The 24,668-nt window shown below is 48.1% G+C and overlaps 1 protein-coding gene across 4 annotated transcripts; it reads left to right on the plus strand.

Moving 5' to 3' along the window:
- The first annotated feature begins 3,520 nt into the window (after positions 1 to 3,520).
- On the plus strand, positions 3,521 to 24,502 carry LOC120408746 (aquaporin-7-like). Of its 4 annotated transcripts, none has more exons than XM_039545946.1 (7): positions 3,521 to 3,675; positions 6,137 to 6,263; positions 11,615 to 11,741; positions 17,294 to 17,431; positions 19,331 to 19,449; positions 23,081 to 23,298; positions 24,200 to 24,502. In XM_039545946.1, exons 2-7 carry the CDS (start codon positions 6,174 to 6,176, stop codon positions 24,357 to 24,359), a joined length of 852 nt encoding a protein of 283 aa, XP_039401880.1. In that variant the 5' UTR covers positions 3,521 to 3,675; positions 6,137 to 6,173; the 3' UTR covers positions 24,360 to 24,502. The 4 variants fall into 4 exon arrangements, with proteins under 4 accessions (XP_039401880.1, XP_039401879.1, XP_039401882.1 ...); XM_039545945.1 differs by having other exon boundaries at positions 3,579 to 3,734; XM_039545947.1 differs by having other exon boundaries at positions 3,593 to 3,745.
- The last annotated feature ends 166 nt before the right edge of the window (positions 24,503 to 24,668 follow it).

Below are 24,668 nucleotides of genomic sequence, written 5' to 3' on the forward strand. Positions count from 1 at the left end.
TGAATCATGAGAAGGACAGGGCCATGTTTTGAGAAGTTAACAAGGTCAGGAGCAGCCGCTCCAAGTTGATAAGCACTCTCCCTGCCCAGTGGGGAGCTGAGGACATTCAGTGGCATGTAAGAGGTAATCAGCACCTTGTGGGATTGGGCCTTAGGTGACTGTGCCCTATAATTCCCATTGCCTTCAATAGGCTCAGCAGCAGGCCCCAAGTTAAGACAGGGATGACAAACCAAAGGAACTGAGAGGTATGGAAAAGTCTATGGTTCCAGTAGATGTTCAGTAGAGATGCTTTTGCTACATGACACCTTGTTGCCTTCCTTGGAAAACATGATTTTGTTTGTAGTAAAGCCCGAGTAGGACAGAGACTATTTTTTTTTTTAAATTCATCTTAACCCTGAGCGGTTGGGGGAGAAACTAGATTCCAGAGAAGATATTAAGAGATCCAGATATAAAGAGATCCAGCTGCTGGGCAGAAGGTTTCCAAATAGGCAGGTACCTCAGGAAGCAGACAGCTGTATAAACACGCAGTGGAAACATCTCTATAGCAAGAGCCGTGCTAGGTACAAGAGCATTCCCGCGATGGCTAGAACAACTGCAAGAGACAAGAAGAAATCTGCCAATCTTGTTGAACACAAGATCTGGTCGGATATAGTCTGTTGCCACCATGTGATCACATTCCATGGTGAAGAGAGTGGCATAACAGCGGACAGGTCTGTAGTGTGTGCTGAAGCAGCAGCAGGGCTGGTTCTGAAGCAATTCTAACTAGTCCCTTGGTGGTGCTGGTCAGGCCTACATTGGGGTCCAGATCAGTTTGAGTTTGATAGGGTGAGTCAGGTTTATAGATGCTTTAATGTAGTGCTCGGTCCATGCAGCTCACTGTATGCAAGGTGGGTGTGGTTGTCAGGACAATCGGATGAACCCTGCCTGGCAAAACCCATTTTTCAAACCCAAATTAACTTTCTTTGCAGTTTGTTTTGACCCTTAAGTCAGAGGGAGGCGAGAGAGAGAATTTGTCTCCATGTTTGTAGATCAGGCTTTTGCTTCTTTCCCTTGCCCTACTATTTCCAACACCCTCCTGGTGCCCAGAGGTGTCCCATGTGTTAGAGGAGAGACAGCACTCTCTTATGGTTACTGTGGAGGCTGTGTCTTCTGTTGTGGATTATAAAATGGAATAGCAGCTGTGGCAACTAGACTGCTGCCTCAGCACCTGCTCCAAGGTCAGGGGATGGGAGACCCATCTCTCTCAGCCCTGCTTCGTTCCTCATGCAATGAAGCCATGTTATCGGGGGGCGGGGTGGGGGAGAAAGATGAATTTTATGCTGCAAAACAATGCAGGTTAGCTAACATGTGGCACCAACACTGAACATGAGGGCTCATTGTGAATGTAACCAGGTGGGGCATATCTTGTACCCAGTTCTCCACCACTTAAGTCAATGAGAGGTACGTCCTTGACTTCAGCAGGAACAAGCGCAAGCCCAAATTGAGCACATCACCTGCTAACATACAAAGCTTTCTGGGCATCAGCAGCATTAGTCCTTAGTGTGTGAATTCAGTGACATTAGACTGGGCCTAATTCCATCTAGCCATGGGGAGATTTCATGCTATGTTCCTGGGTCAATTGTAATTGGTGCAGGGGCTTTCCTGACAGGCTTTTGGATGGCCACCAGAAACAGCTCTGTTTTCCCCGGGGTGTGTTTGTGTGCACTTAACTTTAGGCACCAAGGTTTGAATATTCTAGCCTTAACTTCTCTTTCGCTCCACGTTTTTGTCTGTAAAACGGAGGAAATTGTGTTTACCCTCTTTTTGAAAGGTACCTTAAAATCCATGAATGGAAAATGAGAGAAAACGGCAAAGTTTTAATATTGTGATCTAAAACTGAACATTCTGGACACTGAAGGGTAGAAATAGGGCTTGACATGCAGAATAACCACAACTCACACAGGACTGATTGTGTAACACATATGATGGATGCTAAGGTAGGATTTTTTAGATATCATGTCACAATTTCCTTGCTTTGGGACCAGCCTACAAAATGCTAGGGCTGGTGTGAAATTCTGCTCTTGGTTACATCTGTAGTGACTCCACCACAGTCAGTGCAAATACTTGAGATTTACCATGGGGTAAAAAAGAGCAGAATTTGTCTGAAAAGTGAAGATCCTTTGGGAGCGACAGGAAATTTAGGCTGACTTACATTTCAATTAATGAGAGAAATACTGACAGATCTCTGATGGTCACCAGTGACCAGGAGGACCTCAGTTTTACATCTTATCTGAAAGACAGCACCTGCAGAAACTCATGGCTTCTGTCACCATGCTGGAGCATGGTTTCCTGGGACACACTTCTGTTCTTTCCATCAACAGTGTAAGTCTGTGTTTAAACTGCATAGATTTCAAACTATATATGGAGTCGTGAGGCTCGTGTTTGGCCAGGTATTGGTACGATTCCTATTTCAGGCAATGGCTCAGCTCTCTGGTGGGGAAGTGAATCTCCCAAGGTGTTGGCAGGGACGCCTTGGTGACAGTGTGATTATCATCCTTCATTAAGAACTCAGGCAGCCTGGGAATTTATTACATATTTAGCTAAACAGCATAACGAGGTTAATAACTTTCTCCAAAGATAAGGATTTGCCAACAGACCATAAAAACCGTCCCTTGCTGAGACAGAAGAAGAAGCAGAGAGAGGCGAAGTTATTTCCCTAGTGTAGTCCTGTGTCATGAGGATCCTATGTGGTGAGGTATTTTATTGACCTGTATAGTTTCTTTAAATTTAATATTTATTGAAACAAATTGGTCTAGGAAGCTTTCAGACTAGCAGAAAGAGAACTTGGGGGATCGTTTCAAGGGAGGAGGCTGTCCATGAACACTGATCTCCCTGTAGCAGGGCGTATTCTGGCAAACTGTTTTAAGGCAGTAGGTTACTCCTGTTAGAAAAGGGATTTTATTCAATATAGAAGTGTAAAGTCTCAGGTTGTGTCTGTATGTTTATTTTCTGTGTAACTTGGATATGTTTGCTTTCCCCACACTATTTCATCTTTGAATCTGTATTTTTTCTATGAAATAAACTGTTTATTTTCATCCCAAGCAGGTCTCTGGTGTGCAAAGTGTGCAAACGTGTGCCAAAGTGAGCTGATCACTGGCGGGCTGGTTTCACACCCTTGGGGCTAACAAACCAGAGGGGAAGAGTCTGTGTGTCTGTAAGAAAGAACTTGGGAAAGACAGATTTGGGGAGACCTGGAACTGGGAGGGCTCTTGATGTCACTTTGCAAAGCGTAACTAGGCTGGCGAGAGCTGGGATGAGACCTTATGCTTGTGGGCAAGGTATTGGTGTCAGGGAATTGTACCACAGCCGCACAGCACAAAGGCTCCCAAAATTACAGGGCAGGAGGTGACAGAACTTTTTATTGGTCTGGGTGGACCCCAAAAGACACATTGGTGCTGTGCAGTAATGCTGCATACGGAATGTTGGGCGCATCATCTGCACTTTCATTATGTGACACAGTAACGAGGTAACAGGGCCTATTTATGTAGTGCTATTGTGACTGCACTTGTAATTCTGTGAGGGTTCTGGGCACCATGGTACCAGCAGGACACTGACATATCGCAGAAAGTACAGTGAGGAGCAAGACAAGAAATCAAGGAGCTGGAGAACTGGACTCAGGAGAAAAGAGTCTAAAAGGTGGTAAATGTGTTGAATTTAAATGACAACCAAGAGTTGTGCTTGATAATGGTCTTCAGGTACGTGGCGGGTGAGCATGTCAAATCATTATTTAAAGAGGTATGGAAGCAATTGGGATGACATTAAGGGAAAATTTTGGTTGAGTAGCAGGGAAAATTCTCCACAGTGAGATTTATTAAGCTGGGGAATCATCTCCTGACAGATGGTGGAAGCCTCATCACTTGGATCTTTTAATTAATAGTAAATGGTAAGGGGTTTTGTAGAGGACAGTCCAGCACTGGCAAGAGATGGGGAACTGGATAATGGGCGATTTCCATCTCTTGCTGCTGGGATTCTATGAGGTTTGTGTGGTTTTTTTTTACATTGTTGTCCTTGTTGGCTACCATAACCGTGTGTGTATTATACCTTGTAAATCCGATGCTTATTTAAACAAAGGGTGCTCAACCTTTTTCATTCTGAGGCCCTCCCAACATACTATAAAGACTCTAGGGCCCAGTGGGAATTGTGTGTGTGTTCAAGACTCCTGGCTTCAGCCCTGTGTGTTGGGGTGTTGGGAGGGGCTCAGGGATTTAGCCCTGCGAGGCACCAGGACTTGGGGCCCCGTGCTTCAGCCATGGGGCCCTGCAGCCCCCTGAAACCAGCTTGTGGCCCCTGAACCGTTGATTTAAACCACCACATCATTCACACTCAGTTATCTATTAGCTAATAGGTGTTATCCCAAGAGAACAATCTCCCTCACTTTCATAGGAGAGGACGTAAGACAATGTTTTGACATGAGTTAGTTTTTTCAGGACCTCCCCGGGCTGGTGGACAGGTGATTGGAGTGTGGATAGGAGATATAGGGCATTAACAAGAACACGGAGGGACTCGGGGAATCTGAACATTATGGAGGATTCCTGCTCTCCCTGGAGCCGCCAGCACTAGGACCGCAGCGGCAGGCAGGACGGGCTGCAGAGCTGAGCTACCTGCAGCCACACTGAAGAGAGTCAGCTTCTCCTGCTGCCAGCCTCCTGATCTGCTGTGCAGTGCAGAGCTGGGGGGCGGGGGGAGAAGACCTAGTGTCGGGGTGTCCCTGGTCTCTGCAGAGCTGGGATGAGTGACAAGGGGCACCTGTCTGTGCAGCAACCTCTGGCTCAGGAGTGGTTGTTGTTGGCTGCTGTGTGAACAACTGTTCAGTGGTCTGCTTAAAGAGGCAGCATGCCGACAAACTCCCCGCAACACACACACACACACTCTCTCTCTCTCACACACACACATTCCTCCCACTCACTCACACACACACAGTCCTCCCCCTGCACACTCCCCCAACACACACACTTTCTCTCTCTCTCTCATACTCACACTCACACACTTTTATGGACTTCTCGTATTACTGTTCAGCAATGTCAGTTTGGTCATAACACTGCGTGCCTCTTTAAAAAGTCATTTCAAATGTGCTACTTTTACCGTATACTGTATATCTGAAGGAGTATTGTTTAAATTATAGGATTTTTTTTTGCAAAGTCAGTTTTTCCCATTGCAATCCAATTCCGAACATTTTTCTGCATTTACAGGAAGGCTACTTAACTGTTGTTAATGTATCACACAATGTTGATAAAAAACTCATAAAGAGGGAATTAATTTTTTTTTAAATGGAAACAAGTGAAATCAGAAAATACTAAATCCCAAAATCCACAATAATAAGGGCCCGACCTGTAGAGGAGGAGATGAAGTCAAGAGGGGCTTTATGATAGTTTCTTATATTGACTCAAAGGGAAGAGTCCCCAACTACTGAGTTACTAAAACGTTCCCCTGTAGCACCATCCTCTGAACTGAAATATTAGACAGTAGCAAATCTCTGGCCAGCTGGTTTTTCACAAATGTCACTTTGCTGCACACCAGAGTCACTCAGAACTTCAAAGTGACAGCAGGGGCAGATCTCTGATCCTCCTGCACTAAAAGCACAGAAGCCAAAGAAAAATCTCCATGAGCTGGTTTCAATACAGAGCCTATGACACACTGCTGAGCAGTTCTAAATCCATCCATTAAAGGGCATTGGCACCCACACCCGAGCCAGATCATTGTAATACAAAACACGGATAATCTGAGGTATTCATTGGCTTGTGCCTTGTGTAAAAGATTATGAAGAATTAGTGAGGTTCTAGGAACAGAACCAAGATGTTTATAGTTCCATCTCCATGGGGACAGACTCTCCATTGCGACGTGCAGGGTTTGTTTTGTCTCATAGCAGAAATGCAAATCTGTGTAATATTCATTTACCTCATAATTGCCCTGGTATTTCACAGTGCAAAGATGAAAGGTTAAAAAAAAAAGGGTGGGAGGGGGGACTTTAAGGCTAGTGGTTCCTTCATTGGTTTGTTTCTCTTTAACCAAATGATCTGAGCTGTGAGAGAATAAAAGGAAGGTGGTAAGTTTCAAAGGGTAACTTAGTTCTGTGCAATGAGATCTGCTCTCACAACAGGGACAACATCTGCTGCAAGCCGAATCCGGAGAGCAAAATGCTGGAGAAAATTAAGAAAGCGCTCACGATCAGAAACAGAACTGTCAGGGAGGCGCTGGCTGAGGCCTTGGGGACATTCCTCCTGATGGTAAGGAAGAGACACTGTTTGTGAAAGTGCGTGCATGGCTGATGCATACATTTCTCTAGTGAACTGCAGGTTCAGCAATGTGCTGTTCTCATTCTGTATCCCCTTCAGTGCCTGTAGCGCTGGCAGGTTATTAATGGTTAACTTTAAGCTGTGGGTATCATGTCTGGCAACTTTGTATGAGCCTTGAGAGTCTATCAAAATGCTCCAAGGGGAAAGACAAGACAGAAGGTAGCAGAGGCAGAGATCAGGAGAATCAGGAATGGAGCAGCCTGGGGATCAAATGACTCTTCTATGAAAGAACAACAGACATACAGTAAATGACACCAAGCAGCAGCTAATTGTTAGCAAAAAGCTGGTTATGTCAAGGAGGCACCTGTGCTGATTCTCTCTCTACACACATAATGGAGGTCAGTGTTATTATCCCCATTATACAGATGGGGAAACTGGCAGAGAAAATGAAGTGTCTTGTCCAAGAGCACAGTGAGCCAATGGCAGGATCTGAGCCGGGGCTGGGGAGCAGACCTCGCCTTCTAATCCCGACTCTGACAATTACCGCTTCTTAAAATCTTCTCTGTAAAATGGGAACAATAATATTTACCCACCTCCCAGGTATGTTGGGGGTTAATTAACATTTGTAAAAACCCACTGAAGATAGAACACATTATCGGATCATTTTAATTACTGTAATTAAAGCAAACTGGGAATTAGCCTCGGGTTGCATTATCCTAGCAAATGTTGATCTCCAGATCACACACAATCTCCCCCCTTGTTGTTGACCATGCCTGGTTTTGGTATTACTTCACATGCACAGCGACTGACAGTAGAAGCAGGTACAGGCCTTTAGTATGAGACCACCTGTTTTCCAGCTAGATTTCTTCCTAAATAGTGACAAAATGTCTTTCAATGGATGTATTTAATGGTATCCTACCATGAGATGGCCTGATATCTTAGGCATGCAATTGCTAATATATGCAAAAATGCTGTTGTTATTCTTATGCATTTGTATTGTGAAAGACTTGAAAGGCCCAATCTAATCCAGATCCTTATTGCGGTGGGTGTTGGACAGACGCAGGTAAACATGACCATTGCTCTGAAGAACTCCAGCAGCTGTACCTGCAGATTTGATGTACATGCACTTAGATTGAAAGCTCTGTCTCTGTTATGGTTATACAATGCCTAGCTCAGTGCAGTCCTGGCCTTGCATTATGGTAAGATAAATAGTAATTACGATTGGGTAGCTGCACGTGCCTGTGACTCTTTATACATTTGCCTGGCTGTTTGCATGCACAAACATCTCGTGATTGCTTGCAGTGGTGGTGATTGCACTCATTAAAATTCGGACATATACACATGTAGTTCTTCACTAGGAGCTCAGCAAACAACTTTCTTCTTTCATAGCTTCTATTTTAGTTTTAAAAATAAGAGAAAGAAAAAATAGAACCTAAGTGTAAAAAGGGACTTGCATTGACCCAGTGTGCTGCATTCTAGGGGAAACCCAGCAGAGCTGGAGTTAACTAACCGGACTCTGGCTGATCCCAAAGGTAAAATACAAAGTGATGATATTTTGGAGCAGTGCCTGGTGATGCAGTAGATGGAATTTTGAGCCTTGCATCTACTTTACTAGACAGGAAGGCAAGAATCTTTCTCGGTGGTTTTGCCTAATTGGAGCCAGGACTCCATATACTGGAGGGTAGGGATAGGGTCCAGAGTGACCTAGACAAATTGGAGGATTGTGCCAAAAGAAATCTGATTAGGTTCAACAAGAACAAGTGCAGAGTCCTGCACTTAGGACGGAAGAATCCCATGCACCACTACAGGCTGGGGACCAACTTTCTAAGCAGCTGTTCTGCAGAAAAGGACCTGGGGATTACAGTGCACGAGAAGCTGGATATGAGTCAGCAGTGTGCCCTCGTTGCCAAGAAGACCAACAGCATATTGGACTGCATTAGTAGGAGCATTGTCAGCAGATCAAGGGAAGTGATTATTCTCCTCTATTCGACACTGGTGATGCCACACCTGGAGTACCGTGTCCAGTTTTGGGCCCCCCACTACAGAAGACTCGAAAAAGACTTGGAAAGAGTCCAGTGGAGGACAACGAAAATGATTAGGGGGCTGGGGCACATGACTTACGAGGAGAGGCTGAGGGAACTGGGGTTATTTAGTCTGCAGAAGAGAAGAGTGAGGGGAGATTTGATAGCAGCCTTCAACTACCTGAAGGGGGGTTCCAAAGAGGATGGAGCTCGGCTGTTCTCAGTGGTAGCAGATGACAGAAGAAGGAGTGATGGTCTCAAGTTGCAGTGTGGGAGGTCTAGGTTGGATATTAGGAAACACTATTTCGCTAGGAGGGTGGTGAAGTACTGGAATGGGTTACCTAGGGAGGTGGTGGATTCTCCATCCTTAGAGGTTTTTAAGGCCCAGCTTGACAAAGCCCTGGCTGGGATGATTTAGTTGGGTTTGGTCCTGCTTTGAGCAGGGGGTTGGACTAGATGACCTTTTGAGGTCTCTTCCAACCCTAATATTCTATTATTCTTGTCAACTAGGGGACATGAGAGGGACCCACAGGCATTTTGGAGACCAACATCTTCTCAACCTGTGACCATCTTGACTTAGAATCTTCCTCCTTAAGAAATGGAGTAGACAGATGAACGAGATGGCCCTGTGGGATATTACACATTGGCCCCTCCTATTAGGAGCTGAGCAGCAAACACTTTATCACTGTAGTCTAATGTAGCCTTCACAAACACACCCTTGCAGCAATCCGCCCTTCCCTGTAATATGTCTGTCACGGGGAAGGATTGGCAATGTGCAGTGCAGGATCTTCTAGGATTTTTGTTTCCATTTGTTTGCATCACAGTATCACCAGGCAGGACCGGGCCCCCGCATGCCAGGCACTGCCCAAACACATATTACATGCAGTCCCTGGCCTGAAGAGCTGACAGCCTGAATTAGAGCAAGCCACACAATCAGTGGGCATAATGGACATTGGAGGGGGAGGAGGAGGAGGGAGGACAGGAGCAGCAGGGATAATGAGGGGTTCCAAGCCAAATTAATACTTTAGAATATAAATAAATATCATCAAAATCCCCATGATCCATGTGCCTAGGCATCTGCAATTGGAACAATCACCTTTTGTACCCTGCAGGCCCTTAGTGAGCCAATGCCATGGACTGGGTCCATGATGTGCATCAGGGTCTGTGATTAATATGCAGTGACTTAGTGGGCTCCTCACCTCCTTAGCAGGATGCCGGTTGCAGGGCACACTTGCCCTCTTGTGCCCCCTGTGGTGATGCAGGCACTTCCTACCTCAGTTTCCCTTCCATCAGGGCCCCTTAAGAGCCCCACACAGTCCAAAAGGATGCAAGACAAAATTCCTCTGCTGGCATAAACTTGAAATTTCACAACCCTCCTCTTTTGGGCCTGTGTTTCTCCACGTGCTTCTATCCCTTCTCTCTCTGGGAGCATCTCCCTGCAACAGAGTCCTGATGGCCTCTTTTCAGGCTCAGATGCTCATTATTAAATTAACTGTCTAGCAAGGCGAGTTCCCCTTAAATTAGTTTCTCATCGGTAGCCTGGCCCCGGGCTCTCCTTAAAGGGGCCAGCAATCAGGCGACAGTGTCCTTACAATGCTCTCGCCTTACTCAGTGTATTGTGGAAAGGGATTCACCAGCTGAATCAGGCTAGAGGAGCAGGTTCATTAGAAAGGAGAAAGCTTCTGCTTGCATGCAAGTAGCTGGGTAATAATCAGGTGTGACTGGAAGCGAAACAACCCATGAAGAAATGGGATGGTCTAAGAGAACGTCAGGGAGCTGCTTTACCATTTGCTGTAGTGTGGCAGTGATTCTGTTACCAGGCGCTTCGAGAACAGTAGAGCCACTGAGGACCATGATGTGATTCACTTTATGGCACTAACCACTCCAACGAAGACAAGGAAATTCATGGAGATAACTCACAATAAGTCCAGAGTAAAAAAAAGTCAAATTTCTCTGGTAGCTCACTCTGCTGACTAACAGAAATATAATTGCATTGCCAATTGACTCTGAAGGACCTGTGTCCTGGTCACTTCTGTTGACTGCAGGCCTAATAAAATCTCACTAAGTTGATGGAAAGAGTCATTGACTTCAATGGGCTTTGGATCAGGGCCTGACAGCAAAGGGCCTTGTTAGCTCCTGAGGGCCAGGGAACAGCAAGAGAGAAAGAGAGAGAAGTTTATAAAAACAATATATTTGTCACAGATCTGGGATTAGAGTTTTACCTGAGCAGCCTTAGCACACATGCTTCAAGTATTGAGTTTGGTCCAGCCGACAGGAGGAGCAGTGAAAAGAAATCCTTTACTGAGAGCACAGAAAGCAAATGTATGAAGATACTGAGATTGATAGTGACAGTCAAACCCAGGGCCCATTACAAATCTGTTCCAGATCCCGTTCCAGGTCTCTGAGTCTGTCTAAAACACACACATGTGGATGTGACTTCGAGGTAGCTGTAGCTTTCCAAATGCAACCTTGAGGTGATGGACACACGCATGCATACAATCTGCCCATGGATCACTGGAGAAATTCCTGTGCAGGGCCGCCCGGGGGGGGGGGGGCAAGAGGGGCAATTTGCCCCAGGCCCCGAGCCCCACAGGGGCCCCCATGAGAGTTTTTCGGGGCCCCTGGAGCGGGGTCCCTCACTCGCTCCGGGGGGCCCGGAAAACTCTTGCGGGGCCGAGCGCAGGAGCTTCTTCGCTCCCGGTCCTCACCGGCGGGGGGTCCTTCCGCCCCGGAGCGGAAGGACCCCCCACCGGTGAATTACCGCCGAAGACGGAGCGGGACCCACCGCCGAAGTTCAGCTCGGTCTTCGGCGGTGATTCGGCGGCGGGGGGCCCTTCCGTTCTGGGACCCGCCGCCGAAGTGCCCCGAAGACCTGCGGCGGGGGCCCCCCTCCGCCGAATTACCGCTGAAGACCAGGCTGCGCTTCGGCGGCGGGTCCCGCTCTGGCGGTAATTCGGCGGCGGGGGGTCCCCGCCGCGGGTCTTCGGGGCACTTCGGCGGCGGGTCCCGGAACGGAAGGGCCCCCCGCCGCCGAAGACCTCGGGCCCCCGGAATCCTCTGGGCGGCCCTGTTCCTGTGGGTTTGCGTCTGTTTGTTTATGTAAAATTGCTGATCCCTGGCTTTTCCCTCTGTTCTCTCCCCACGCCACCCACCCCCACACTATATCCCCATTTAGGCTTCCCACTGACTTACCTTTGGAAAAGAAGGTGCTCTGAAAGGAGCTGTGAAAGGGATTTCTAGAGGGTGGTGGTCTCTCAGCTGTCATGCCTGCCAGCAGCCATAGCAAACTGTGTGACACACGACTCTTTTTCTCTGCATCAGTTCTTTGGTATAGGTGGCGTTGCTCAGGTGATATTAGGAAAAGGAGAATTTGGGAAGTATCTGAGCATCAACTTGGCATTTGGAATTGGCGTGACTATGGGGATTCATGCAGCCGGCGGCATCTCTGGTGAGTAGGACAGCGGTACAGTGTGCTAGTACCAGGGATTATGGTGGTGTGCATCCTGTAGTGGCCAGAGGTATAACCGAATGGTTGGGTTGCCTCCTTTATTCTTCTGGGCCTGATCCTGCAAAGCACTGAGCAGCCCCAGCTCTGGGGCACTCAATGGGAGATGCTCAGTACCTCCTGGGAAAAGGAACTGGTGCTTTGCTATCCAAGCAGTGCAGGCCAAACCCCAGTGAGTGAATGGCTGAGGGGAGAACCTTGTAACACACCTGGGTGCTGAGAACCCTGGAAAGTGGAAATGGTGAGTGAAGGAGGTTCCATTCCTCTAGGAGCAGCGTGCAGCAAGGAGCCTCAGCGCTGAAATCTCCACCTGTGCACGGCTCTCTGCTTCTGCGCAGATGGCCCTGTGGGTCTCCTGCACCTGCCCAGAGCTCTGGGATTCCTTGATCTAGAGATGGTCCCACGTGTTCATTCCAGGATGGTGCTGGAGGGTGTGTGGCAAATCCCATGATCAACAGCAGCGTTTGGGGAAAAAAAGCAGGGGGGAGGGATAGCTCAGTGGTTTGAGCATTGGCCTGCTAAACCCAGGGTTGTGAGTTCAATCCTTGAGGGGGCCACTTAGGAATCTGGGGCAAAAATTGGTCCTGCTAGTGAAGGCAGGGGGCTGGACTCAATGACCTTTCAAGGTCCCTTCCAGTTCTAGGAGATTGGTATATCTCCAATTATGATTATATAACTCAGCAAACTACAGAGTTTCCCTCCCACAGCAAGAGGCCATCTCACCCCATGGTGATTAGAAGCCAGAGAACATTTCCATGTTGCCCAGTTTAAAATGTTTCTGGATGTTTAAAGTGACACCATCCCTGGCAGGCAGCCCCTAGAGAAAGAAAGGGATGGCAACAAGGAGACAAACAGATTAAGGAACGGCTGAGGCAAAGATAACCGTGTAGTGTCTAGTGAGCCTTATGTGGCACTGATGTTACCCCCTGCAAAATCAGTGCTCTTCTCTTGTCATCTATTATATATGGAGTGTTGCCAGTGAAGGTAAAACAGCTAATGGCTTATGAGTCTGACACACACACACACACACACACACACACACACATTGAGGATGGTGGTTCAGGGCAACAGTATCATATCTTTCCTATGATCAGTCAATCCCTCCTTTCCTCTCTAATCTCTGCATTCATCTGCCTTGACGGAAGAGACTGGGCCCCACGCCGGCAGGATATTAAAGCAAATCCTTGGTTTTAATATTACCAAAAATGAGGGGTTTTGTTTGTTTTTTAGATCTGAGGGGAAAGATAAATTTCCAGGGCTGGGAGTAGGGAGGGTGTGCTGGGAATGAAAAGCAAATCTCTCCTGCATTTGAGATCTGCTCTCTCTGTTAAGGTGGAGTTTAGCAGATCTCCTTTAGGGAAAGTGGACTGGGTGAAGGGGACTTCTTTGAGTGCTTGCTCACGTCAATTCCATTGTAGGTGTGCACATGCCCATGTGCGTGGCCGTGGAGACTTTTGCCATGGGCCGGCTGTGGCGCCCTCTGGAGTGCAGTGCTCATGGTACAGTATACCAGGTGTCGCCAGCCCTGTGCCCTCTCAGTTCTTTCTTACCGCTTGCGGTGGTCAGTCGAAACGCCTCTGTCCCTTGCTTCGCAAGTGGTCAGTGATTTCTTATCTAGTTTAGCCTCCTGCTTTACCTGTGAATAGTTTTAGTGGTTAAGTACCCGTTAAGTGTTTAGTTAGATAGTGTCCCAGCAGGAACTTTGCCCCCCGCGGGGTATACCCTGCTCTCTGGTTTTCAAGCCCTGTTCGTCCTGTAACAGGCCTTTGCCTGTTAGTGACCACATGAGAGTTGTCTACAGCACCTCAGGGAAACCCATATAAAGGAGCATTGTTGCATCTGCCAGAACTTTCGTCCACGGACACAAAGAGAGCACGACATACGCGGGGACTTTGGGATAGGGGTGGAGTCGGGGCTTGGGCGGGGGGGAGGCACAAGCACCCACCAGTGCCAAAAAAAGTTGGCGCCTGTGCTGGCAGATTGCCTCAGCAGGACATTCTCCTTTCGCCACAAATGCTCGCTCTATCCGGAGGTGGTCAGCCTAGTTTTCCGCAGGTGGGGGACTCCCCAGGTGGACCTGTTTGTGTCCAGATAAAACGGGAAGTGCCATGTGTTCTGCTTTCTGCTGGGCAGAGACAAGGGTTCTCTGTCGGACACCTTCTTGATCCCATGGTTGGGAGCGCTCATGTATGCCTTCCTGCCAGTGCTGCTAATCCACAGGGTCCTGCTCAAGGTGAAGCAAGATAAAGCAATGGTCATCCTCACAGCCTCGTCAGCACTGGTTCGCCATGCTCCTGTCGGCAGCCACCCCATTGCAGCTGCCTCTGCGTCCGGATCTTCTGTCCCAGAATCACAGGAATCTGCTTCACCTGACAGCCTGGTTTCTGCGTGGCTGAGTGGGGAGGAGCGGCAGTGTTCCACCAGTGTCCAGCAGGTCCTGCTGGGTAGCAGGAAACCCTCCACCAGGACTACCTATGCAGAAAAATAGAAGCAGTTCACTTGTTGGGCCTCGGATCACTGCATCCGGGCGGAGGAGGCCTTCCTACAAGTCATCCTGAACTATTTGCTATATCTGAAGCTCCAGGGCCTGTCGCTGTCCTCAGTCAAGGTGCACCTGGTGGCCTCTCAGCTTTCCATCCCCCATTTCACGGCAGGTTGGTCTTCGCCCATCCCATGATGGCGCAGTTTCTGCAAGGTCTGGAGTGCCTTTACCTACATGTCCAGGACAGGATGAAGGGTTGCCTGGTGTCTACCCAGAGAATCTTGTACTGGATCATGGCCTGCATCTGCTACTGTTATGAGCTGGCGAAGGTGCCCCCGCAAGTTGTTGTGATGGCCCACTTGACTAGGGCACAGGCATCATCGGTGCTCTTCCTTGCTCAGGTACCGTTCCAGGAAATTTGCTGCACTGCGACCTGGTTGTCCGTCCACACATTTGCCCTGCACTATGCGCTGATCCAGCAGGCTCAGGCTGATGCTGGTTTCGGCCAAGCTGTTCTCCAATCTGCGAGACTGTGAACTCCAAGGCCACCTCCTGGGATTCTGCTCGTGAGTCACCTACAATGGAACTGGCATGAGAAAGCACTCGAAGAAGAAAAAACGGTTGCCCACTTTTTTGTAACTGTTGTTTTTCGAGATGTGTTGATCATTCCATTCCATCCCATTACCCGTCCTCCTGCCACTCTGTTGGGCCTGATATACCGTGCCATGAGCATGGCCCAGAGGGCGCCACAGCCGGCCCTACAGGTCTCCTACAGGCCCTAAGGCAAAAGTCTCCGACAGCCGAGCACGTCAATGGAATGGACATGAGCAACACATCTTGAAGAACAACAGTTACAAAAAGGTGGGTAACCATTTTTTTTTCTATTCCATGATTAAATGTGAGTGGGGCCTGAGCTGCAAAGGTGTGGGGGTTGAGAGGAGGTATCAATTCAGCCCATTATAGGTCAGCGGCTGGCTGTGAGGTTCACCTCTAATACCCACTTCAGGGCTCTTTGGAGCTGGGGTTTTGGTTTGGCTCCATCTCCGTAATAAACAGACAGGAGATTTCTAAGAGCAGTCTGCAGATACAGAGATGGAGAGAGTGGATCCCAAACAACTGATGTCTGGAGATGGTGGGAATGGTGGAGGAGGAAGAAATAGTTACTGCTTTCTAAATCTGTTTGGATCACAAGAGAAAACCTTCCATCTTCCCATCCTCAGGAAGGCTTAGATCAGCACAAAGATCAAGGTGACTCTTGTCTTTTCAGTTCAGTCCCTAGGGCCCTAAGTCAACTCTTCCTTTGTCTGAGTTTTGCATATTGCTTTTCCTCTGCATAGGGTGTGCGTGTTTATTTCACTGAATGTGAGGGTTTGATAAAGAAAATGTGCATCGTGAGTCTTTTCATACAGAAAAGAGGGGCTGGTCAGAAAGGCTGGAGAATGAGATCATGATAATAATAATTTGTGTTACATAGTACATAGAGATGCCGACCAAGAGCAGTTTTCCGTTGTGCCCAATGCTATACAATCACAGAGCAGACATAGCCCCTGCCCTGAGGAGTTTACAATCTAAATAGACAAGACAGAGAAGGAACTATCTAAACTGGAGCAGATCTTTTAGAAAAACATCCAGTCCTGTTTGTAAAATCGTCAGAGATGAAGAATCAACCACGACCCTTGGTACATTGTTCCAGTGGTTAATTATCCTCACCGCTAACAATTTACTACAGGGGAATTCTGAGGCAGAGACAAGAATTGAGCCCAGATCTGTCCAGTTCCAGTCCAGTACCTGAACTGCAAGACTGTCCTTCCTGTCAAAAGCAGAAAAACTCTCTTGCCTCATTAGAAAAACAAGTTGCCAAGAGGCTAAAATAAATCCATTTTGAGACTGTGAGCTGAGCTCCTTGGGACAGGGGCTGTATCTGTCCTGCTCAGTTCCTTTGGGTGTAACTGTAATCTAAGTAATGATTAATAACAGTGAGAACATGCTCCCCAAAGCAGAGCTAAAATGAAGATCTTTCTGGCAGGTTATTGCTTAGATATAGTGTGTTCTTGTCTTTTTGGCTTTGCTCCTCAGCCCTTCAGCTATGGCTCTCACTTGGAAATTCCAGGGCTTGTCATCCCCTTCCTGTACCTCAATCTTTTACTTTAAAACCAGACGTAGGGCCTGATTTTAGAGGTGCTGAGAACCTGCAGCTCCCACTGACTTTAGTCTGCGTTGCCCTGCTTAGGGTCAGGCCCTCGGTGCTTGTCATCATGTAACTTATGGCTGCAGGTGAAAGTGGAACAGCACATGGACTGTCGAGCAGAAATGCTCAGCCAGTGTGTTACTTTTCAGAACCCAGCGTGTAGCTGTGATGGGGCCTGATTCACCATTACCCTGCACCTTGTGTCGTCATTTACACCTGTGGAGAGCGATAGCAAGTGGGTGTAAGTGCTACTGTTGTGATTTGTTTTTCAAGGTGCTGGGCATGAATCAGGGCCCAGTGAGCCCATAGGTCTGTTCCCTGCTGCACTCACTGTGCTGGAAACAAATGGCAACTTAGCAAAGCATGGGAGAACATCTCAAGCTCCCTGATGCATGGGATGGAGCAATGAACCAACTCACTGGCAGCACAGGAGCTGGGACACTGGTGATCTCTTCCATGCCATACTCAGAACCAGAATGGTAGCATTTTGCACTTGCTCGCCGCAGGTGCAAATGACGACACAAGGTGCAAGGCACCGGAGAATCAGACCTGCTAGAGGCACCCCTGCTAGTTTCTGGAGGGACTGGCTCACCTGCCCCAGCAGTGGATATAAGCTTCTGAATTCTTGGCACTTGGTGTTTTGGGAGCAGAGGTCCAGGATTCTAGTCTCAGTGTTCATAGAATCTCAGGGTTGGAAGGGACCTCAACTATGGGGCTTCAGAGTTGTTGCACTGGCATAGACATGTTATTTATTTATGAAGCTGATGTAATATATATAAATATGTGTGTGTGTATTTATACATATAAATGTATGTTTTTAAACAGGAGCTCATATGAATGCCTCAATAAGCTTCACACACTGTGTCTTAGGAAATCTTCCCTGGAGAAAGCTGCCAGCTTACATAATTGGCCAGTTCCTGGGCTCCTTCTTGGCAGCATCCTTTGTGTTCTGCATGTACTATGGTATGGTTGCTTTTCCAATGTTATGGGAATTGCTGGGAATGGATTGGTTCACTTGCTTTTCCTGATCCACTGAAGAGACGAGTCTTCTGCAGCTCCCACTGAGGGATGTGAATCCTGCAGCTCAAACTGTAGGGACTCAGACCCTGCAAAGCTGAGTCTGAATTTGATCCCTGGTAGTAACTACACTATTATGTTTGTCCTTGAGTATATTCCTGTCTATATTAGATTTATATAAGGTGAGCACTCTTATCTGCCTTGGGATCTCTGTTCATAATCAAATAGACAACTCAGTGCTATCCCCTCCCACTCACCTCCAGCAAGCCCCCGACAAGAGAGATGGGCTTTGCACTGTGACCAAAAGGCCAATAGACTTGGGCTTATTCAGACCACCTTAAGGGCAAATCCCAGTGTGGTCAGCTGAGAATGCCTGGCAGCAGCTTCCAGACAGCTAAGTCTTGGGACCATTAATTTGAGTCCTCCACTACCTCATCTATTGTTGTGTCTTGGGGGAAAGGGCCCTCTCTTGGCTAGCCATATAGGATATGTCTACACCGCAATACAAGCCCAGGGTTGGTAGAACTGAAGTTAGCAGGCCCTGGGTTTGTTAACCTAGGGCTTGAGCGTCTATATTCATTTGTAACCCCAAGTTAGGAAGTGTTGAACCCCAGAACCTAATCTGGGGTTCCAGCATTTACACTGGATAATGCGAGCCTGAGTCCAACCACCCATATCCCAGACTTCCTAGTGCCCTCCCCAAATATGGCTGCTCTAGCCTTTTCTTCATGGTGCAACATGGGAAAACATGACTGTCCATCAAACTTGACTATGCAGAAGACAAAGGAAGTCAGCATGTGGGATACTTTTGGTGGACTCCCAGAGCATGAGTTCAGTGAGGCTGTATCTATACTGCAAAGCAATAGGGCATGGATTCTGGGTCCCAACTTGACTCATGCTTGAACCCTCCACCACTGTGGGGTTGTGGGACTCTGGGTTAGCATAATTTGTGTGTAGACAGGAGGGTTAGACTTGAGCCTGAGTTCAAACCCTGGGCTTATACTGCAGTGCAGCCCTACCCATATAGCCTTATAGATCATAGCCATTAGCTTGCAGTGCACCCAGGAAGGCAATGCATTTGCTGGAAAGCAGGTGTCATGTAATCCCATTGCCTAAAGCTGTCTAGTGGTAGGCAGCTGCATTCTGAGACAGCCAATGCTTTCAAAGGTCTGCAAGTGCCACCCCAAGTGTAGTACCTTGCAGGCAGGCCTACTAGGAGTGCCAGGGGCTGAGATTACTGTGGTGAGGTCTGGAGCCCAAGGGAGGGGTGCAGACTTAGCAAAGGAGGCAGGCAAATATGGCCTGCTTTTAAAAACTACTGAGCAGCTGCAGCTGGGATGGGGGCTCAGCCCCACTGAAAGTCTGGACAGAAGGGACTGGCATTTATTTTTCTGCCAGCAATTCCCAGGAGGGGGAGCTGCTATGGGCCAGCTCAGGCATGTCTGAAAAGTCTGGGGGGAGGGAGCAGAGAAGCAGCCTCTGTTCTTCCCAATAGGCCCCAGTGCTTTCCTCACTGGTACCCGCAGAGTCCACATCCAAACCTCTGCTTGTCAGAGAGGCACACAGTGGGGGCTGGGAGCCTGTGAACGTAATAAAGTTCTGCTGGGCAAAGTCTCAGGGAGACAAGATATCCACGAACTCACTTCCCTGGGAAAGGATTGGCTGCTTGGCCACGTCTCTTTCCTCCCCTCCACTCTGTCTGGTGCCTGTCCTGACTGCAATCAATGTGTTTGCATTTAATCAGGGTGAGACCTCCTTAGCTTGCCCTCATCACCACAGTCTGAGGGCCTCTGTGTGGGCCAGCGTCAGCAGCGGGGTTAACCCCATGTCTTCCCTTTCTCCTAGATGCACTGTGTGAATATTCGGACGGACGCTACATTGTGACGGGACCTAATGGCACAGCTGGGATCTTCGCCACCTACCCTGCTCCGTATATGACTCTGCTGGGAGGATTTGTAAATGAGGTCCGTACCCAGGATTTCTCTGCCATGTCACTGTTGTGTTTGGAGCACAGCTGTGGGTCACAGCTGCCTGGCTTGGTGACTAGATGCTGTTGCAGGTTTCATGCAGAGGACTGTTATTAAGCAGCAGTAGCATGCTCAGCCCTGTAAAAGACACATCAACTGCCCTGGTGAGCATACAGTGGAGGATGTTTGGCTGCAGCACAGGGGGCTGAATTTAAAGGTGACTAGCTGTAGTATTGTGGCTTAACTGGCAGATGGGTGCATGGAAACAGAGCACAGAGGAGGGTGGCTGGAGCCTTAGTATGGGGGAGTGAACGATCGGTACCAAAGCAGAGCTCCGTTTGGAGCACATCTGTCTGTTCCAACAGGTGCCTGCTCTGTAAGGCACTGGGTTGCTACTGAGAATGTTTCAAGCTTTTTACAGTTTTTTGTTTGTTTTCTTTCAAAAATTATTTCCATGGTCCATCACCGTTGAAATGTACCCAGGGTTAGGAGAGCATCAGCACCCACTCACACCCTGTGGCAGTGAGGGAAGGGCAGACACATATGGGGCTTCTCTGCTCCTTGTGCATCAAGGAGGGGTCTCTGAGCCAGCTCCGAATAGGCTGGTGGAGAGAGTTGTTGGGAAAAGGCTGATCTTGTGACTTCAGCCCCATGGCGGAGCAGCACAGAGAGAATTAGGTGCCTGGAATGAGGCTCCCAGGGTGGACCTGGACAGGGTGAAGTCTGGAGGATCAGCTCTCCATGTGCTGCACATCTATGACTAACTTCCCCCTTTCTCACTCTTCATTCTTTTAGCATGTGGCTCCTAAAGCGGCGGCTTCCAGCTGTGAGAATATTGGTGGTTTGTTTTTGCTCATTGCTAGCAGTCAGGCTGCTGCTTGGTTGTATGTTAATTTCCATGAAGCCATCGACTCTGGCATTGTGAATAAATCCTCTGCTGCTGGCGGAGAGGGCAGAGATGTGCTCTGGAATGGTGATTGTGTCTACGATTACCTGAGAGTTTAGGCCCTGCTTGAGTCCATGGGAGTTACGGGAGCACTTCTCAGGATCAGATCCTAAAGGCCTTTAACCCTCTGTTCATGGAGTGAGATGCAGAACATCATTCCTTCCCTTCAACATTGTCTCTGCTGTGATGAAATTACCGTTGCACCGTCTCCACTGCGCTGTGCAGTAATTTGGCAGCACTGTAGCAGTCCTGCTCTACAGGGGCGTTACTCACCTTGCTGGCATGTGGAATCCATGTAAACAATGTTCTTCTATTGTTTGGGATTCATCTTCTGCTAGCAGTTCTTTTGCTGTGGACCCCACTCCAGGCTTCTTGTTGAACACTCCCTATTTGTTTATTTCCAAACATACCGCAAAAATTCATTTCTCTTATATCTGGATGAAGGAGCCTCTTTGGGGTTCATCAGGACCATAACTTGAGTTGCTGTTTCCCTGCTCTGTGACCCCACTTCTCTGTGTGGGTGCAGCATCTCCACTATGCTATGGCCAGAACTACTTGCCAACATTCTCATTCAAGGCAGAGACCCCCTGCCCTGCCAGGAACTGGTCAGAGAGGCTCTGTGAGTTTGGCTGCAGTCCTGGTGACTGTGAGGGTGAATGCATCTTCCCAAGCCATGTTTTGCTTGCACTAGTCCAGGAGGTGAGAATCACAAGCCTTCCTCAGAACCCAAATACTCTGGCCATGGAGCATGGTTCAGCTGTCAAGCAATCCACCTTAAAAACCCTTCCCTGGTTCTCTGTGTAGGGATCCAGGCAAGCCTGACCTGTGGGGGACAGCAGCAGGAAAGCCACTTCACAGTGCAGTTTGCTCCTCTTCCACTCCCCAGGGCACTGCAGGGTACGAGCGCCTGCCTGATTGAGGGATGGGAAGGGGTGGAGGTGGCATTGTCATGCCATCCACCTTGCAGAGCGTGTGGGTTAGTTACTGATAATCTGGGCTCTGGTGCTGTGGAACACTCCTCTAAGTAGGGTTCTGGGTCCAGAGTTCATGTCTGCACAGTTCCAGCAGGAGCCGTCCCGATGGTGGGAGCAGAGAGAACCTGGGGGCCGATAGGGGAGCAGAAGGAGCCAGAGCCTCCACTGATCCTTGTAAGATCTGTCATTTTGGGGCCAAACCTGCTCCTTCTTCCACATGGGGACAGAGGCATGTAGGGCCCTCTAATCCATTCTCCAGCCAACGCAGGACCAATTCCCTCCAGCTCCCTAATTATCGCTAGTGTGTCATCTGGTCTAATATGAAATGTCTCTAAGCTATTCCTTGGTTTCATCCCATAGCTTCTAGTTACAATCGCCTCCCTTGTCCGCACCGTGCCTGTGGAGCAGGAGGATCTGGGTTCTGTCCTGGTGAAGTTCTGAGTGGCCATGGTGTGTAACATAGTGACAGCTGTAGAGTCTCCAGGTGTCCCCAGATTTGTTCCATCTTCTAGGCAACGTAGAGTATGTCACTGCTGAGGAAGAAGATGAATGACAGTGAGAGCTCCCAGTCGCTACAAGTCTTCAGCTCCCATTGATGTGTGTGTGGAATAGCTGCAAAAGGCAGAACCTTACTATCTATGGGCAAATTCTCACAAAGTGGGGAGGGACAAATGCAGTCATCTCCAACAGAATCCTAGCCCAGGATGGCTGGGATGCTGTAGGGCTAGAAATGGGAGCTTTTTTCCATCAGCAAGTGGGGATTCCAGCTTCCCAACTGGGCGCAGGTCCCCTGAGTCTTGCTGACATAATGGACTTGAAAGTCGTGACACTTTTACATCTAGAAAAGCAATTTGGGCTCATTGTTACAGGTTTTTATGGCTCCCTCTGAGTCTGGTACAAGTGGATTCAGAAGAACTAAGGTACTTTGGCTTAGAGGTGGAGGTACATGAAAAATAGTTTATATAGACACACTTACACAGGTATAATTATGTTAGTGGCTATTGTACTGTGGACACACTCATTTGGAAAGGGGCAAGACCCTCTGTTTGTTTCACATAGGCTGGCTGTGACCAGATACGAACAACTTCTGGTTACTCCCAACCTTGGCCAGATTCAAAATGGTGACCTGGAGGTGAAATGCTTCACAGTCCATCTAGTCCAGGGATAATGTATCTTTTCAAATTGTCAGTCAACCAGGATGAGGGTGGTCTAGCCTAGAAACTGGAGCGGCCAGCATGCCTAGTGGTCAGAGTGGGCATGAGTAGTCCAGAGCCAAAGCCAAGGATCAAATGAGAGGGTAGGAACTGGATACCAGAGTCAGGATTAAGCCAGAGTCAGTGGTCAGAACCAAGGGTCAAACTGGAGGGCAGGAACTGGAGGGAACATGGGATCAAGGAGGGGTTCAAGGCAGGAGCAGCAGGAGCCAGGTAACACAGGAGCATGCACCAGTATGCATGTTGAGAAGCCAGTGAGCTGCTGCGGCTGCTGACTTAAGAGCCAGCCTGCTGGCCCCTGCAGCTAATCAGGTGGCATGGCTAATCAAGCAGCTGCTGCAGGTCAGTTGTCCTGACAAGGCTGCCTGGAGATTAGCTCTGCTGCAGGTCCTGATTCCTGACTCTGGGCTCTGCTCCTTTCACATGTCCCAGTGACTCCTTTTGGCCTTGACATGCACTTCTCTACTGACCTGTGCTTTCTCCGGATCCCACAGTTCCTGGCCACAACGGTGCTCATGCTGGGCATTCTTGCCATCTATGACAAGAAGAATAATGGAGCCCTAGAGGGCACTCAGCCTGTGATCACTGGGCTCCTGGTGTTAGCGATCGGCATGTCAATGGGAATAAACACTGGATATGCAATAAACCCCTCCAGGGACCTGCCTCCAAGGATCTTTACTGCAATAGCAGGCTGGGGAATTGAAGTCTTTAGGTAGGTTACCTTCTTTCCTTTTACACTGTGCTGATCGCAAATATGTGACCTGGAAAATGTGTTAATACAAGGTAAACTCTATTAACCCTTATTTAAAAAGCACTTTAAGGGAGAAACTAATCTCTGACCAGTTGGAATCCCAGTAAGCAAGTTGGTTCCCTAGTCCAGTGGGAATGCTGCTCTTTCATATGCCACAACATTCACCCAGCATTTCTGACTGGCTGGCACAGAATCTTGGTCCCATTCTGACTGCTTTGACTAACTTATTTAAAAATAGTAGCTAAGGGTGAGCCACCAAATAATCAAAACACATTTCAACAGCACCGGGATCTACTTGTAGTGGGTGTGGATATAGGCAAATGCCATTCACAGTGAGATTAAGTGAGAGTCGCACATTGTTTCAATGTATGACAGCATGCAGATTGCAATTCCCATTACAGCAACGATGGTCGTGTGGGTAAGCAAAGGACTTAGACCTGGTTTCTACTCCTTATGCTGAAATAGGTTTCCTGTGTGACCTTGGGAAAGGCATTGGCCTTCTCTCTTTCTCATTCCATCTGTAAAATGTTGATAATACCTGCAGCCCTCAAAGGCTATTCTGAGCCTTAATTCATCTAGGGTCTGATCCAATGTCTAACTGAAATCCAGGAGAAACTTTCCATTGATTTTTGGATGAAGCCCTTGAAGTCTTTGAGATCCTCAGACAGAAAGCTCTCTAAATGTGCGAAATAATATCATAGCTCACCTCCCTCCAGTATGAATGCATCCTGTGGGGAAAAATAACTTGGCTAGATTAGAATTCGACTCTGTAGCAAAGACAAACTTAGCTTACCTAGGGTAGAATATGACAGCAAAGCAAATGTTCTGATTCAGCAGAAACCTGTCCTGTCTTTTCTTTTAGGGCTGGAGATTACTGGTGGTGGGTCCCAATTGTAGCTCCAACACTGGGAAGTCTTGCTGGTGCCTTATCCTACAAACTCCTAATTGACTTTCACAATCAGTCTGCCCTGGAAGGCGGAGATGAGAAAAGAAAGGACGATTTGCAGACTAACCATGTGTGATGTCCAAGTGTTGCTAGGACAAAGCTGGAAAGGAAAGTTCGATCAGCCACATGACTTCATCACTGGATCAAGTGTTCAACCCTGCCTTCACTGAGCTTTTGTTTTCACACCACTAATTAAATAACACTCAATAACTCAGTGGATAATGTCCAAGGGACATCCGTTGCACCTGCAGTTATTTACTTGCACAATCTATAGGTGTAAAAATGGAGGGAGGCTTCTAAAAGTCTGTGCAACTCAATCAGACTAGTTGGGATTTCTGGTGGACAGAACAGTATTGAGTGGGGCCGAAAGTGGCTCTGTTCTAAA

This window comes from Mauremys reevesii, linkage group 6, assembly GCF_016161935.1.
Source record: "Mauremys reevesii isolate NIE-2019 linkage group 6, ASM1616193v1, whole genome shotgun sequence".
Lineage (NCBI taxonomy): Eukaryota > Metazoa > Chordata > Testudines > Geoemydidae > Mauremys > Mauremys reevesii.

Coding starts and splice junctions, on each gene's coding strand:
- LOC120408746 (XM_039545945.1), top strand. Junction 11,742..17,293: donor TGCAGCCGGCGGCATCTCTG/GTGAGTAGGACA, acceptor GTTTTTAAACAG/GAGCTCATATGAATGCCTCA. Junction 19,450..23,080: donor TGGGAGGATTTGTAAATGAG/GTCCGTACCCAG, acceptor CGGATCCCACAG/TTCCTGGCCACAACGGTGCT.